Source organism: Thunnus albacares, chromosome 24, assembly GCF_914725855.1.
Source record: "Thunnus albacares chromosome 24, fThuAlb1.1, whole genome shotgun sequence".
Taxonomy (NCBI): domain Eukaryota; kingdom Metazoa; phylum Chordata; class Actinopteri; order Scombriformes; family Scombridae; genus Thunnus; species Thunnus albacares.
The window spans coordinates 7,701,159-7,718,710 of record NC_058129.1 but is presented as its reverse complement, the minus strand read 5'-3'; the positions used below and the strand labels follow the sequence as shown (position 1 = coordinate 7,718,710).

General features: G+C 40.3%; 1 protein-coding gene across 1 annotated transcript in view; it reads left to right on the top strand.

Moving 5' to 3' along the window:
* The first annotated feature begins 973 nt into the window (after positions 1–973).
* The window catches only part of LOC122976302 (rho GTPase-activating protein 6-like), an 81,400-nt gene continuing 64,821 nt past the window's right edge, over positions 974–17,552 (top strand). The window contains exon 1 of the mRNA XM_044344705.1: positions 974–1,743. Within this exon, the coding sequence (XP_044200640.1) occupies positions 1,249–1,743 (495 nt within the window). The 5' untranslated portion in view covers positions 974–1,248. The remainder of the gene's footprint in view (positions 1,744–17,552) is intronic.

Below are 17,552 nucleotides of genomic sequence, written 5' to 3'. Positions count from 1 at the left end.
CCGCAGACTGTTTTTAGAAGGGTCAAATCTATCTCTGCTGTTATCAGTGTCATGTCATGCTGTGTTGTGTGTATATGTGTGAGTGTGTCATGCGGCGCAGCTTCATAAGCTCCTTTATCAGACGTCCGGCACCCTCCTCTCTGGACTCCTGCTGTCTCTTTTCATTTTTCCCATACTTTCACACACTGGGCCACACATGCTCACGCTCTCTTGCCGCGTCTTTCTACTCTACTCACAATACTGACAAAACAAACGCACACACTTACACTCACACGCTCATAGCCATCTTAACACCCTGAAACGGCTGAGCTCCTTCATGAGCATCTGTGTAAACATTGTGTGGAGTATAGCCTCATGCACAGGTGTATAAAGAAAGCCACTGGTGATTAATCCTACGGCTCACTTATTGTTAAGCTAATAATAGCACACAGCAGGCTTCAGTGATAGGCCTATTATTCCCAGACAGCGAGGTGGATTAATGGTAGACAAGGATTAATACTGCTATTTTCATCTGTGGCTAAATCATGTCTGTCTGTATGCGTGACCTTCTGCCTGTGGGATAATTGTGTCTGTCTACTTGCCTAATTACCCTTATGAAAAAGTGCTGTTAATTATAGAAGCACATCTTACCCACTCTTATAATTTGCAGAGGCTGCAGAAATCAAACTTAGTGTCAAAGTGGTGTACTTTGTTTCAGGCAAATGGGGACAAAATGCTACTTTTCCGAATGGATTTTTGATGGATGAGACCAGTGATCACCCACTGATCATCTGGAGGTAATTTTCATGTTATTAATAAAGAACAGGAGGTTCAATGGGAATCTTAAGGTTGACTTTTCAAATGCAAACTAACTTTGAGATTTGGAAAGCAAAACCAAAGTGCTTAATCGTATAATGTTGTGACACTAAATTGGTTATTAAGCAAAATATACAGCATTCAAACATTCATTTCAAGTTTTGTGAACCTCCTCCCATGATCATGCACGCACACTCTCACACACTGTCTTCTCACTCCACTCTAGTTTGGGAATGATCGACGTGCAGAGAAACACAGGAGAGGAAAAGAAGACTTGCGCCTCCTCCACTTTGCGCAGCGTCTGCAGCCAAATGCAACACATTCCAGCTCTGCACCAGCTCGTACTTGGACCGTCCTTTTAATGGGGCAACATTAAACGTATATTATCGTTCTATGGGGCGCTTTAGAGAGACGCATTGAGCAGCGCTGATGTGAGATCCAAAATACGGAGACATGTCTACCGCTCATGGACTTCTCAACAGCGTCTTCTCCTGCTCCTCTCCTGCTTCCAAAGCCATAACCAAACGGAGGCTACGCCAAACCCGGAGCTTGGACCCTGCTATTATAAGAAATTGTGGCACCGGGACCGAGGGAGCAAGTGGCGCACCGTCTTCTGGAGCGGCGGCTGCGGACGCAGGTGCGTCTCCGGAGCGCTTGGCTGTGAAACCGGCTTCACGCACCAAGACTCTAACACTAAAGGAGCCCATAACGCCGTCCCTCTCATCTCCTTCCATTCCTTTGGATGTCTCCCCATCATCCAACTTTCACTTTGACTATGATACAGTGAAGCGTGCCAAAAGGAATACCTCCGGGGATTTACCGTTTCTAGTGAGGAGCCCCGGCGTTGCGCCGTCCGGGAGCACCGGCACACTCTTCTCCCCGCGGAGGTGGCTCCAGAGGAAAGTGCAGCCGACCAGCTCTCATGCTTACGTTGTGTGGAAATCAGAGGTAAACCTTTTAAACTTTGAGTTCAATGCAATGCAACAAGTTTTTACTCTGCGGTTGCAGGTAATTGTGGCACACACTTGAAGAATCCAGCTTGTTTCCAGTGCAGTGGTGAACCTGGCCTACTGTGTATGAACACCATAAGGAAATAATCACATGAGAGGATAAAATCATTTCCATTTTTTTTTCCTGAGTGAATTCCTTACTGCTGTGCATGCATACTGAAACAGAATTTAGGTGACCTCCACCTCCATCCATTACTTGATTTAAATTATGTGTAGATGGCAGCTCCTGGAACAATTAGAGAAAGCAATCAGCAGACTTTAACATCTGTTTATATCTGCTAGAGATTTCTCTTTGTTCATTTGACTGTGTGTTGAGTTTGACACTGTGACTTGAGTGTGGAGATGGTTGAAGATTTATGAGTTTCGAAGAGGGAGTGTTGACCCCACACTGACATCTGCACCTGGAAGCCGTCCAGTATCTAACCAGCGCACCACGGCCTTGTTGCTGACAACTGGAGCAGTTGTCTTGGTCTTGCCCAAGGGCACATGGGTAATTAACTGGGGGGAAGGGGAAGGGGAGGGGGCGAGGGCTGCACTGCTTCACTTCTCCCACCTGGATTTTTCCTGGCTGGTCATTGCTGTGTTTTCTGTCCTTGTGAGAGTCACACTTTGCACAAATGTTTTCCAGGGAAAGCTAAAGAGACCTTTATGGAGCCTCTAAGGATTAAATAATTCCAACAAAAGGTGCAATGAAGTGCACAGATAGTTTTTCCCTCTAAATCCCCCCCTTTTTTTTTCACTCCCTTTGCTGCCGTCATTGGGCTGCTTGGCCTTTTGTCTTCATATAGGCTTCAAATTGAGTGAGAATAAGTATGAAATCCTTACCAAAACATACTTGGGAGACTTATTTTTAGCGGGGGGGCTTTATAGGCTGCATAGTTGGCATGAGTCCATATGCACTGGTGGAAAGGTATGATAATTTTCCCACTTCTTTTGTGGACTTACTCTCTCTTTCTCTGCCTCAGCTGGTGTGTATATTGCTTTTTTTAGCGGCTGTTTGCTGCTTTTACAGTATATGTGGGTGTACGTGCAGCAGCGCGTGTGTGTGTGCTGATGTGAGGGTCTTAAGGACACATGGCCCGGGAGTCGGTTCTCACGACTGAGAGCGGTCACAGGGTCAGAACCATGCAGCCCTCAAACAGCTCTCCCATCATTTCCTCCTTACAAAGAACAAGTCCAGCTTCACTCTCTCTTCTCTGTTTCACTTTTTTCGCAGTGTGTCTCTCTCTCTCTCACACACACACACACACAAGCACGCGCCCACACTCTCTTTTCCTCCCTCTCTTCCTCTTCGAGATGTCGAGAAGCTCTCACTCAGCAGAGTTTCCCACAACTGTAGCTCTATTTTCCATGCCGCCCCCCCCCCCCTCGCCACGGCCCACTGAGGATAACATGAGGCCATCAGTTTGGAGTCATTAGTATAATCTGGACCATGAAGTTATTGCACCTCAGAGTGTTTGTAAAAATACTGAGCCAAAAAGTGTTGCTGGGATGTTTCATACACTGTTGTGTGTGAGGTAAAAGCTGGAATGAAGTGTAAACAAAGACTTTATGTTGGGAACGTAGCAGATTTTACATCATTCAGTTAAAATACTTTTTTTCCCCCCCCGCAAACTAAACATGCAGTTTTAATGCAAATGTATATAAAGGAAAAGTTGAAGTCTTTCTTCAAGGATGGAGCCTGCATGTTTAATAGTTTTTAATCCCTGACGTTTGAGACAAAGAACATCCTCCCTTGCAGTTACAGACAGGAGGTGTCAGATATGGTCAACATTGTTTTTAGTAGCTCTGATAGTGAAGCTTTTTCAGATAAAATAAAAAAATGTGAAGTGTCTGTCTCGCCGAGAGACTTTTGCCAAATCAGAAGGATAGCAAAGGAAAGCATGTCTGACAGTTACAACACTATTTGATTAGTGAGACCAGATAGTCTCTTGCCACATCGCTAGTTTCTTTTTAAGTTTATGCATCACAGACTCAGAGTCTGTTTTACAATGTTTAAATTTCATTTGACACTTGATAGTGCGCATGTGATGACATTACTTTTTTTATTTATCTGTAAGCCTGTACTTCGGACTCCGGGGCCCTGAACACATGCCCAGTTTGCCATTGTGGTATGTCTTTTTCAAATTGTCCAATTGTTTGTGTAATGTTCTTGCTCACTCACTGGCTATCAAAATGGTCACAGCTCGTAACTTCATTCCCACACATGACTTAATGATCAGTGACTCAAGCAAGTTTAAAGTTTCTGCAAGCTTAATTTTAAAATACATGTGAATGGCTGCTAATAGCTGCAGGTTATATGTCATTTTATATATTGAGAAAACTCAGAAAAATCAACACTGAAAGCTCTTATAGACGAGATAACCAGATAAGATTGTATTTTTTGGTTAATCCCCTAAATTATATCTGACAAATAAAGGTACTTAACCATTATATTGATGAAAAACTCCTGTAAATCCAGTATTGCCACGAAGCAGTGCTGCACATTGATTTACAGCATCACGTGCAATGACCTAATACAACCACAGACATTAAAGGGATCGCTTCTGTAGAGGGATAAAAACTCTACTGCAGAGTATACAATTAATCTTAAAACATGTGGTTTGGACCAAAACCTCTCAAACTACTTTTTTTCTCTTTCATATTATGTAATAGCAAAAAAAAAAAAAAAATAGAATAGTAGCTATAGATAAATTAATAGTCAGACTGGTTTTAAATGTACATCCAATGTGTCACTACAGGATCTATTCAATGCCAAAACATTTTCTTGGATTGAGATCCCACTTTAAATGTTTTGCATGTGCATATGCGTGTGTGTGTGTGTGCAGGACAACCTGTGCAGATTAGTCTGCTACTATGCCTTTTTAAGGAGGGAGACATGGACAGAGAGGTAGAGAGAGAAAACCTGGAAGGAAGGAAGAAACAGAGACAAAGTGGAGATGTAATGGTTTACACAAAGAGCAACGTCTGACAGTTATATTGGCTGTGATTGCTTAATAGCCTTTTTTTTTTTTTCCGCGGCCAGGTTGTTGATGTTGAACGAACAATGACGCAAAAAAAAAAATATCAGAAAGCACCCTCTGTGTTATTACAGTGGGAAGGTCAGCGGCTGGAAACGGTTCTTCTTGCGGAGTGATTGACTCTAAAGTTGGATGTCATATCAACACATGTTCTTGCAAAACGGCACGAGTTTAAAAACAGTGTAGGCTCTTTACGGGAAAGACGCAATGCTCTCTGCCTTTACTACAAATACCTTGCTCACATACATGGTCGCACATGCACAAAGGCTCAGAGGAAATAGTGGTTGGCTAATTTAATCCTGGTTGTTTATGGGGCGCCAGAATGTTGACATTGCACGGTCTATTTTTAGACCCACTTACCCTAATGCTTTAGAAAAGAGACTAAGTGAAGGGAATCATTCCAAAATGAAATCTCCACCATTTGACGAAAACTTGAAACCATTTCCATTAAATGATTGATTTAAAGTGACTGAGCTGTGGTCCACTTGAGGTTAGAGCTTTGTCTTCTAGTGGTGTAATCTGCATGTGTTCACAACCACAATCAAAATGTTATACCCACAACTGCAGACAGGGCTATTAATACATAATAGGGTCAGTGGAAAAGACAAAAAAAACATGTCTTCTTGCTTGAGCCTCATGAGTAATCTAATCAAGTGAGACAATAAACAGTAATGTTAGCTATAAAGGCGTATGAGGAGCTATTAGTGTGCAAAAACTGTTGATGCAAAACATTAGTCTGTTTTGATTGTTTTAGTGACACCCATTGTGATAGGTGGTTAGTACTTGTGTGTTTTATATATGTAATTGAATCCTGGTTATGACAACTGGGATTATGGAGGACTCCCAGTTGTAATTTTCTAACTTCCTGTTGTTCTATGAATGGGAATTGGCTTGCTCTGCTGCTTTCAGAGCAGCTAAAACTCCTGGAATCACTGTAAAACATCTCTCACAAAGGGGCATTAAGTGGAAATTTGAATGTTTTTTAAAGTAGAAGTATTTGACCTTTGCCTTCATCTGGAAAACTAAAATTGCCAGAATAATAGCTGCTTCTATCTAGTTGTTACTGTTCTTAAAATTCTTTAATGCTTCCCTGATGACTGTTTGTGTATCATTGCTGAACTGCATCTAAGTACTCAGAGCTCAGAGAAGAAGTAAAGAAACTAACTTTGAGAAAGTCTAATCAGTCCATTGTTTGCTTTAGTTAGATCACTCAGTCTGTTTTTGTAGCCGTGCTAGTGCCACGGCTCTGTATCACAATGTTGGTCCGTCAGTTCGGTGAGGCAGTTGGTCCACCACTTTTGTTCTAAGTGAAATATCTCAACAACTAGTGATGGATTGATATGAAATTTTGTACAGACCTTTGTGGTCTCTAAAGGATGAATCCTGCTGTCAGAATGTCCACATATCCTATGAAACATCTCAACAGCCAATAAGTACTTTATCAAACCACTTGTTCAACAAGCATAAACATGTAGAAAAGCAATATTTTCAACTGCTTTGGCTGCATTATTAACATTTAGCAAAATCTTGTAAACTTAGTTACTGGTTGAGACAAACCAGCACCTCCTCTCTCTATCAGCGGTACCTGCAGGCAGTCAATCACATCAGCAGCAGAGGACAGGATGAAGGAGTGCCTGCGCAGAGAGCAGCTGCGTACACACGCTGTACAATGCCAGAAACAGGTTGCGATAACGAAAAGGAAAAACTATGAAATCGGGAGATTAATAGGAGTAATTACCAATCGGGAGCATGGCAGGAAAAAGGGTTAAAAATAGGGAGATTCCGCGGAAATCGGGAGTGTTGGCAGATATGAAATCTGAAGAATTACTGCTTTAAAAAAGGATGGAATTGCTCTTCCACTTCGACAGTAATTAGATTCCCAATTCAAAACCGTCACAGTGAGATGGTTCACTGAACATGTCACTGTTTAGAGATGCTGAGCTTAACTTCATCTGCATATTTGGGAAAAGACAACTGGTGTTGTGAAAATCTCTCCTTTAAAGGTAACACTTACAGCATTCTCCAATGTTATTAATTGAGCACAACCATTTCTAGTAGCCTAAAACCATTTGAGACACTTTGTTGGCTATTGGATGCATTTTTCTGTGAAATATTTCAATAGAATCCCCCAAATGGTATGTGAGATATCCAATGGAAAACATTTCTGTTGCAAGCTTACTCAGCCCATGAAAACAAGCTGCTGGCATAATGTTTCATTTATCAGAAACGGTGCATTTTGATGCAGCTTTTATGTTTACATAGCAGTATGAACTGCTCCACATGTTTGCCATTGTTTATGCAGTGAACCATGCAAGCTGCTGGGGCGTTGACACTGGTCAACTGGCTCTTTGCCAGGAGCCAGCAGCTGTGGTTTTCGCCAAAATAAGAGACTCCACATTAAAGTGTTTATTTATTGAATTATTTCATTTTTTACACACAGAGATACATACAGAAAAGGAACGCTGATAATTATAGATTATTACAAATAAAAGCGCCCAACGTACAAACAAACTAACCCCCTAACCCTCTGAGATATACTTCAACACATGGTCTGAGAATCGGAAACAATTGAGGCAGTAAATCTTCTAATCAGAACTAGAGGGAGAGATTAAGTATTTATACATGTTAGAGTGGATTTTAAGATTTTGTTAAATACCTTTAAGGCCAGGACTTGGCTCTTGGTTATATTTCTGAATTGTTAACCTCTTATGAGCTGGATTCCACCCAAAGATTCTTGTGTATTTGCCTCAGTGTCTTTCATAAAAAAAAGACTCCAGCAAAAAGTAATGGTTTGGGTACCAAACACTCACCGCCTGCCTGAAAAGTCTGTTATTTCATTGATGGCAGCTGAAGTCAGCCTGGATTCAAATCAGTCACAATTGGGAGTTTTATAGTGAAAAAAAAAAAGTATATAAATATCACAAATGCATCGTAATGCGTGTTCCAAATAGTTATATTCTTGCGCAGGCAGTGAGTGTTTGACAATCAAAACTTTCCTTTAAATCTCAGCTTTAAGCTCATTTTTACAGACTTGCCTTTATGTGCGACAATAGACTCGCTTTGTTCTTTCTTGTCTGTGTGCTTTTTCCAAGGTTCTTGTCATTGGTTGTTCTGATTGCTTTGAGGCATGTTGTAACTTTATAATGAAAAGTGCTCTACGTATAAAGGTTCCTATTATTGAATCACAGTAGGGGAATACCACAGAAATGTACTACACTACCACTACTCTCTTCTGTGTCCTTCACTCCTGTAGATTTATATTTCCTTCACTGATACAAAATGAGCCTCACACATACAGTTAATGACCAGAGACTAACTTTTCCCAGTGCTGTACTCAAGGAAAACATGCACATATCTCAGGCTTTTATGATTAGTTGCTGCACCATCAATCAGAAACTCTCAGGAAGATCTCACCATTTAACAACGCCAATGAAAATCTAACTAAAAAAACAAACAAACAAAAAAAGCAGTACATCGGGGGTACATAAATATATTTTTGAATACTCCAATGGCTCCGTTTCAATATATTTTCTTTGAAACAGGCTCTAGGAAACGGAGAGGCTTGAACTTGTGAACCTAACCAATATCCATTTTGTCTTTCCTCCCTGATTTCCTCCCTAAGTTCCCTGAAAGTGAGGAGGTTGCGTTGGAGGAACAAGACCTTGATGGTTCGACATCTTTGGAATGCTCATACGAAAATACACATTGAAAATACATTCACACACTACCTTGGACAGTTCAGCCAAGATTCACAAAGTCTGACAAATCTACAAATATATATATATATTTGGACCAAATGGTATCTCTGTAGTAAGAGTGTAGACATTTCCACAATAGGTTGTCTACATTTGAACTACTAGACTAGACAATGTAGATGAAATAGTAAGTAGATCAAATGTAGGATGTCATCGAGCTGTTGCAAGAGCCTACGTCAAAACACCGAAACTGTGATGGAATACAGATTGATTTTCTTGGCTTACAGCAGTAGTCCCTGATTTGGATCTGCTCGCAGCTGTTCTCACTGCACAGCTTCGAAGTCAACTATACTTGTCTGAAGTGTTTAAATATAATTTCAGCAGCAAACAGTTTTGCTATAAATACATGCAGTTGTGCAAATTTTTACAAATACTCAGTACATATATCTTATTACAACATTACCAAAAACAATTCTGCAACACTTTACCAATTGATAAAAAGACGGCAGCTAGAAACGTCTGTGACACCAAAGGATTGATTTTAAGGTTGACTTCCTCGTTTCATGTGAATGAGTAACACCTGGTGAAATGATGTTTTCACTTTGAAACTGTGTCCTGCTAAATCCACTGTTTAAACAGGAAGACCTATCCTTCAAGAAAAAAAAATTGCCATCAAACCTGTTGTTTCTTGTTCCTAAACATTCCTGGTCATGGTAGAGATGACCTCTGAATCACGTCCCCTCCTGGGAGAAAGGCTATGTGCGTCTGCAAGGGCTGTAGTTTGATTATAGTCCTTATTAAGTTTAATGGGTCTGGTTTTTAACATGTACAACCTACTGACAGACCAGATTGCTGTGTGTGTGTCTTCAGGGGAGGTAACAGAAACACCCTATTAAACATGCCTTTTCAGCGGATATTATTGCATTTTAATACATGACTGCTGGAGTGACATTACTTTCTTGGATCAGTACTGCAGGATTGCTCTACATATTGCCTCAACAAGTAAAATTTTGTGTTGTAAAGCAATCTCCCTTTGTGCCAAACTTATGTAGCATAGCACACAGTATAGGTATGATTCAAATGAGATGCAACCAGCACCTGAGACATCCCGACATACTGTATAATTTGTGTAAAAAAAAATTAAGCTTCTTTTTATTTGTGCACAGAAACGTTATACTTCATGAGGCAATTTTTTTTTTGACAAGTTTGCATGATATTCCGTTGAAAAGAACCATATGAAACAGCAGGGTTTGTTTGGCAGTGTTTTGGTTCAGCAATCTCACATCTCCTTTGGGATGTTTTCTCAACAATGAAGGAAAAGAGAGCAGCTTGAAATAGAGACGGCTGAAAAGTAAACATTAATTTCCGCAGCCAGAATCTCTCTGTCTGTTGCCGATTAAAGCTCTCGTCCAGTGAGAAAGCGGCGGTGTTGAGTTACACTTTGTGTGTATGGATGTGTTTTTGTGTGTGTGGGAGAGAATCCGAAGGCAGAGGGGTTGGATGATCTAATTGTGCACTTTTGAGTCTTGAAGGCAAAAATGCCCATCCCCTTGTGTATTTATATGTGTGTATTACAGTGACCCCTATGTCCACTAATGTTCCCTCTAATGTGGTTTGTCATGGGCCAGAGGGAAAGCATCGATAAGATCCTCTCACAGATGCCATGGTGTGTTAAGTTTACAACTTCCCATTCATGTATTCATCTCAATCAGTGTAAACCCCGGTGATATGATACTCACACTGGGTGTTTCACAACATCTTAAACACACACACTCTTTGTCTAATCTTGGAGCAGTAACAGAGAAATAGAAACTGAAAAAAGGATATTTAGTGACCTCAGAAAAGTTTTTTTTTTTAAATGTTGTGGCTCTAAATTCCCTCCCATATACTTAGTAAGGAACACGCAATAAGAAAAACAGCAAGACTATATCATTATCAGATAAGTAATGAAAATACAGTGTCTCTTGTTCAGCATCTGTACTTTTCATCCTCAGTAACTCATTATTGACTAGAATGATTTATGATCATGAAAGAAGCTGTGAGAGCTACAGTATGTGGCAGACTATCATGTACTAGCATGTATCCATTGTTTGTGTATTATTACCAACATTTCAGGTGTGTTCACATTAAGCCCATTACCTTGGTGAGTATAATATTATCATAACTGAGAGGACTGATAATAATAACATATATAACATATAATATAGTATAAACAAGACCCACGTTTTATAGCTGCAATATTTGTAATATTTAATTCTCTGAAAAATATGAGCAGTAAAGCCTCAAACCATCTTAGTCTTAGTTGAACTTCATCGTGAATGTGGAAAACTTTGCCACATTTTTTCTATCTTGATATTTTGCTCAGGATTAGGAATATAAGCAGTGAAAGTGGCTGTTTTTCACTGAGTGTGCGTGTACTGTACGTGCGCAACAATCGCATAACAAACGAATATCAAACATGTTCATATCCTGTCCCGTTGCTGAAAAATGAGCCCAAACAAATAAAATCCATTTTTGATTTAGACTTAAGTTCAGTTAAGGACATCTTGCCTTCAGCCCTCACAGGTATATTGTAAACTTATCTTATCTGTTTCACCCTTAAACTCTCTCATCTGTGGATTTTAATTACTTGTGTATACCGCAGGACATTTGACCGCGGTGCCATGCCTCCTGTCGCATGCTTATTTATGACTGAATAAAATGGTTTCATGCCGTATTTAGCAAGGATTAACTGAATATTCCTGCTCACACATGCAGGATTTAGGCTACTCTGAGGGCTAAGCGCTGAGATTTAATAGAGTGTATGTGTGTGTGTGTTCGCTTTCATGCAAACACATGATTTTACTTTGCAGAAAGATCAAGTGTCTGTTGATGAAATACACCTTCGGATACTTGGAAAACTAGTTTAAATAAGCCACGGTTATGGAGAAATAATGCATTTTGCTGATGTTATGTGTGCGTGTTACTCCGGTCTCTTTCAGTGAGGAGGTTAAGGGAATTATTTATTTGGAATTCCATGTCGGAGCTTCATGCTGAGGCCCTGAGGCTCCTACTGAAGGAGGGTTGGCTACTGACTGAGTGACCCCCCAACTTCCTCTCCTCTTTTCACCTCCCCTCCCCTCTCCTCTTTCATTTTTCTGCACAGAAGCTAACCATCCATTTTTCACTTTTACAGTCATCCACACAATATTCTTCGTTTCATTTGGACTACTATTTGGGCTTTCTTATCTCCAGTTTAGGGTAAAATGCAGCAAGTGAAGCAAAGAGAGATGAGATCACATCAGCTTGATTTTACCTTTCAGGAAACAAGAACCAGGCTGGGAACACAGCCTGAGTTTGCTGGATTGGTTTAGCTTTGCCCTTCCAAAGCCTACACTGAAAGCATGCAGCAATTTGTTCTCTGACATGACGGCTCCTTTGAACTGACCTGCCCGAGGAGTCCGGGGCAGCTAAATCAGTCTCATCTTTCAAACTGCTGTGTAAAACTCCTTTTTTTCTTTACACAACTGTTGATGTAGTTACACTTATTTTCCTTCTCCATATCTCACTTTCTGTCTCAAAAACTAGTAGACAGACTTTCATGGACCCTTAATTCTAGCTCCACCATCAGGCCAAAACCATCATAATCCACTTGTGAACAATAAAAAACAGAATTTTGGGGGGGATTATAAAAGTTACTGGGAAAATTCAAGCTCCCCATAGGAACAACCCTTGTACTTCCGACCCTACATGACTTTCCCTCCAGCACCACCCTCAGGACAAAACATGTCCACATTATAAGGAATCTTATAATCTAATAGGCAGACTGCCATGATATTTGTTTGGCACATTTACATTCCCATGCAAATAAATCCTCATGTAATGACTTTGTTTTTAAGTTTTTAACTTGCTGATAAAGCTTGTTTTACAATAAGATAAGATAGAACTTTATTAATCCTGAAGGAAATTCTTGTGCCAGAGATCGCTCAAAAATGACAACAACATAAGAATAAAAACAACAGTGTAAAAGGAGTAAATGCTAACACTAGTGCCTAATAGAATAACAGTAAAAGTAAGATACGTTTAGTAAAATACGTAAACTGAAATAGAAAAGTGATATTGGAAATGATATTGAAAAAGTAATAACAAGTAATATTGCATGATATTGAAAAAATAATATTGTACATGATATTGAAAAAGTAATATTGCACATGATATTGATATTACTGTTCTCAGTGTCCGTTGTTTCAGCTGTCCTTCCTGCAGAAGGGAGAGGAGTTGTACAGTTTGATGGGCACTGGTAGAAAAGACTTCCTGTGGCATGCGGTGGTACACCTCGGTGGTCTCAGTGTGCAGCTGAAGGTGCTCTGATATGACTCCAGTGTGGCGTGCAGGAGATGACAGGCATTGTCTGTAATATTGAGTGGTTTCCTCAGCATCCTCTTCTCTGACACCAAATCCTCCAGTTCCACTCCAAGGACAGAACTTGCTTTTCTGTTGAGCTCATTAAGTCTATCGGCATTGGCTGCCTTTACCCTGCTGCCCCGGCACACTACAGCGTGAAGATGACGCTAGCCACCACCAAGTGATAAAACATCTGCAGAATAGTACTGCAGATGTTCAAAGATCTGAGTCTCATGAGAAAATACAAGCAGCTCTGACCTTTCTTGTACAGAGCCTTTGTGGTTTTAGTCCAGTCCATCTTATTGTCTGTGTGGACGCCCAGATCCCTGTCAACAATGTCCACCTCTGTTCCCCTGATGCTGACTGGGTTTGGATGGTTCCTTCGCTTCCTAAAATCAACCGCCAACTCCTTAGTCTTTGTGATATTGAGTTGCAGGTTATTTAGTTCGCACCACTCCACAAAACTGTCCCCCACACTCCTGTACTCAGCCTCCTGTCCCTTGCTGATACAACCCACAATGGCAGAGTTGTCTGAAAACTTCTGCAGGACTGTGAGCAGTATCTGAAGTCTGAGGTGTAGAGTGTGAACAGGAAGGGAAACAGGGCCGTCCCATGAGGTTCCTTCTGTGCTACTTACTATTATGTCCGACACGTTGCTCTGCAGCCTCACATACTGTGGCCGACCTATGAGTCAGTTAGTGGTCGACGCCACTAGTGGAGCGTCCACCTGCATGCCCATTAACTTAGTCCTGAGCAGCATTTTATTAGAAATAATGCATGTTTGAAGAACATGAAGACCTGATTTTTGTGAAGCACTAAAGGTATTGTAATTATATATACACTGTCAATTTTATACAACCTGCTTTTGCAACACTGTGCTTAATTATGGTCATGCCAATTAAGAAAATGTGACTTTGAGAGAGTCAGGTGGATATACTGAGACAGTGAGAGAGTTGAAAAGGACGGGGGAAACGAGGCAGACCCAGACAGACAACTAGGCAAGACATCAGACCTTCACACTGAACATATAAGTGTCACTATCTCCTTTGATTTTCCCAGAATGACATGGGGCCATCTTCTTCCCAGTGTCTTATCTCCTCTACTCTCTCCTCGCTCCTCTCCTCTGCCAGTCTGCCAGGAGTCACCATTATCAGCTGGGAGGTAACTCGGGCTCAAACAGTTGGTCAATTGGAAATGTCTTTGGGACTGTTTCCAAAGCAACATTGATTAGTAACTCAGTTGTTTGATGAGGCACAACAAGAACATTGGCTTTTATTTCTGTTCAACCATAAAATAAACAGGAGAAATCATTCATGCTGCTGCAAAGTGATTAAAGTGACAAACCAAGCTGCATATATTTGCTTCAAGTTTCTTTTAAGGGTCAAGAGGCCTGTAGTGCGTAAGGATCAGAAGTGATGTCAAGTGACACTGATACTTACTAATGAATCTGCCATAATTTGAACATCTGTTTCGCATTGACTAAGCACACAGACAAACTCTTCTAACATGTCAAAATGAGTGATTAACATTAAAAAGGCCTCTTTTTTTTTATGACCGCCTGTCTCACCAGCCTCTATGAAAGCAAATCCTTGTCATCTAAAGATACATATAAATATGACTCCAAGCATAAGTGACTTAAAGCTGAGGACATCTCACCGCCCCCCTCTTCCAAATCTGTCAGACAGTAAGGAAGCAAAACAGAATGAGACAGCAGGCGTTTTAGACACAGCCGGAGCACTGCGACTATAAATAGAAAAATAGCTCAACGGAGGAATGAGTCGACACACTCAAGTTCCAGAAGCAAGGCGAGGGCGGGGGGAGTCACATTGGTTGCAGGTGTGTGTTTGGGATTGTGCGTATCACGTGTGTATCTGCAATTTAACTGCTCATTAAAGTTACATTGTCCTCATACACAAGTGCAAAGTGAGGGTACTAATGCTTCCAATTCTGAAGCATTAGCTTATCAGCAAGGCATTATTATGAGAATGCTGAGTGAGAATTGGTATCAGAGTGTATTAATGCCATCTAGTGGACATTTTTTTCCATTACACATATATTAAATCCCATCTTCCATCACATATCTTGCAGCAGCTTATTAACAGCAACATGTTTGATTGGTGGTTTGATCCCTAGCTCCTCCAGTCCATATGTCGAATAGTCCTTGGGCAAGATACTGAACCCTAAATTGCTCCCGGAGGCTGTGCCATCAGTGTATGAATGTGTGTGTGAATGGGTGAATGTTGGCATGTAGTGTGAAGTGCTTTGAGTGGTCGGAAAAGTAGAAAGGTGCTATATAAATGCAGTCCGTTTACCATTTACCATAGTTGAAGTGTGTGCACTGTAAATAGCTGAAGTGTCAATTAGTATGTATGCAGTGACATCAGTGGAAATGTCAGTTGAAGTAGGTAAACTTATGCTAAGAATGTATGAGTGTATGAGTTTCCATCTTCCATCACAATATCTGCCCTCCATAGCCCTAAACAACCTGTGGAAAACCACTTCCCTCCCACTTTACTTCCCCTATTTGCTCCTATACTTGTAAATGGTACATACACAATGTGAGATAACTCTGTTTGTGCGACCCAATTTGGACTCAAAATGTTAATATAATAAAAAAAAAATTTTAAAGGGAGCATTATACAGTGTTGGGAAGTAAGAATCACATTTATATTATGGAAATTACATTTAAAAAGAAGAGAGAAACAAAACCAAAGTAAAAATATGTATGTAATGGTATTGTATAACATTATATTTTTAACTGAACATTAGTTTTAGAAGATTCCCAACATCACTTTATCTTAGATGATGGTTAAATGGTCTCCAGATATCTGACACTCTCTATTTAACATGCATGAAAAATAACTACAACATCAAAATGCTGCTAATCTATTTACTTATTTAAACAGGAGTTATGCTAGTCCACATCATCCAGTTATATCAAAGCAACTGTAACTAAATTATAGTTACATCTGAGATTTGACACAAGCTTCCTACCAATCTCGAGTTCAAATTTCCTCCATCACAACCTCTAAGCTTTGAATTTAGGCTGCAAGGTTTTAGTGGAACCACATATAAACCATTTATAAACCAATGGTACTAAGCTTTACCACTAAAATTATTGGTGACATTATCGTCCCGGTGACATTTAAATGAATTGCATGTGACTTTTTTTTTTTAAAGTGCAGATCAAAGCTCAATGCAAGGAGTTGTTTTAGCCAGCAGAGAGTGCTAGTCAGCTTCTAATATATTGTCCATGAGCTGCATGGACTTTGGGAACATTCAGCACTATCTGAACACACACACACACACACACACACACACACACACACACACACACACACACACACACACACACACACACACACACACAAACACACACACACAAATGATGAATCACAGTAAAAATGTGGGTGGGCTGCATTGTGGCCAGTCACAGCTGCACACATCTGTCTCTTCAGACTCTCTATGTCATAAGTATCTTACAAAAACATTACAATAGCTGATACCAGCTGCAGTCTGAACATATTTCATGGCTTGGGGGCCAAATAAAACTGTTTAAAATGCATTAGAAATGGTGATCTTAATTTCTGAAATGTGTTCACTTAATAGGGAAGTTTTACATGCTGACAATATATATTAGAGCTCAAGCATTTACATATATACCTTACTAGACCTGTTGTCTTCCTATAAATAGCCCTCCCTCCTTACTGTTAAACCATTAAACTAATAACATCTTCTGGTAAATGCAGGTCTGTATTGTTATCATTACACACTTGCAAAGTATTCTCATAAGGGGTCTCCAGTTGCAGACGTTTGTACTGTCACCAGCACCCACATATCCACACACACCCGCACACACCTCCACGCACACACTCACAAACATAACAATGTGTGTTTGTACTGCTTTAGTGGGGAACAGCGTCACTTCCAAGCAGAGATCATATTCTCTCCTGCAGAGTACCTTCCCAGAACATTAATATTGGTGTGTGTGTGTGTGTGTGTGCATGAGATTTTTATCTTTTTTTTTTTTTTTTTAGACCCAGTAGTCCCCACAAGATTCAAAAACCCAATATTGTTGGCTTACTTTACGGACTTGGACTGGGAAGAAGATGTTTTCTTTTTTAAAAGTTTCAAGGAGGAATTTGGGTTTGGGCTTGGATTCTTGTACAATGACACTATTTTTATGATATTTTCTAATAAAGACATGTGCGTTTTGCTACTTCATTGCTATAACACAAAAACAATTGAGCCTATCATGCCAGTTCAGGAGGGGTTTTTACCTTTCTTAACATGTGGTGTCAAGTAGATCTTTTGGAAAAATTCCACCGGTACAGAAAGTGATGCATTTAACACTTCCAACAGCAGCAACAGTGGTTTGTTTGTAATAAACAGAAGAAGAAGCGGGTGGCTGACATGAGCAGTTGTAGCCACCATAGAGAAAGTATACTAACGCGTTTGACATTTATGTTCCCAGGATAGATTCCCAGCATTTAAATGGCAGTAGTGCAAAGTATAGTATAATATATGTAGGTGAATGTCCTTGGGTGAATGTTCTTGTCCTTCAAGAGTTTATTGTTCATTGTTCATGGCTCTGATAGCCTGTGGGAAGAAACTCTTCCTCAGTCTCTCAGTGTGTGATTTGTGGCTGC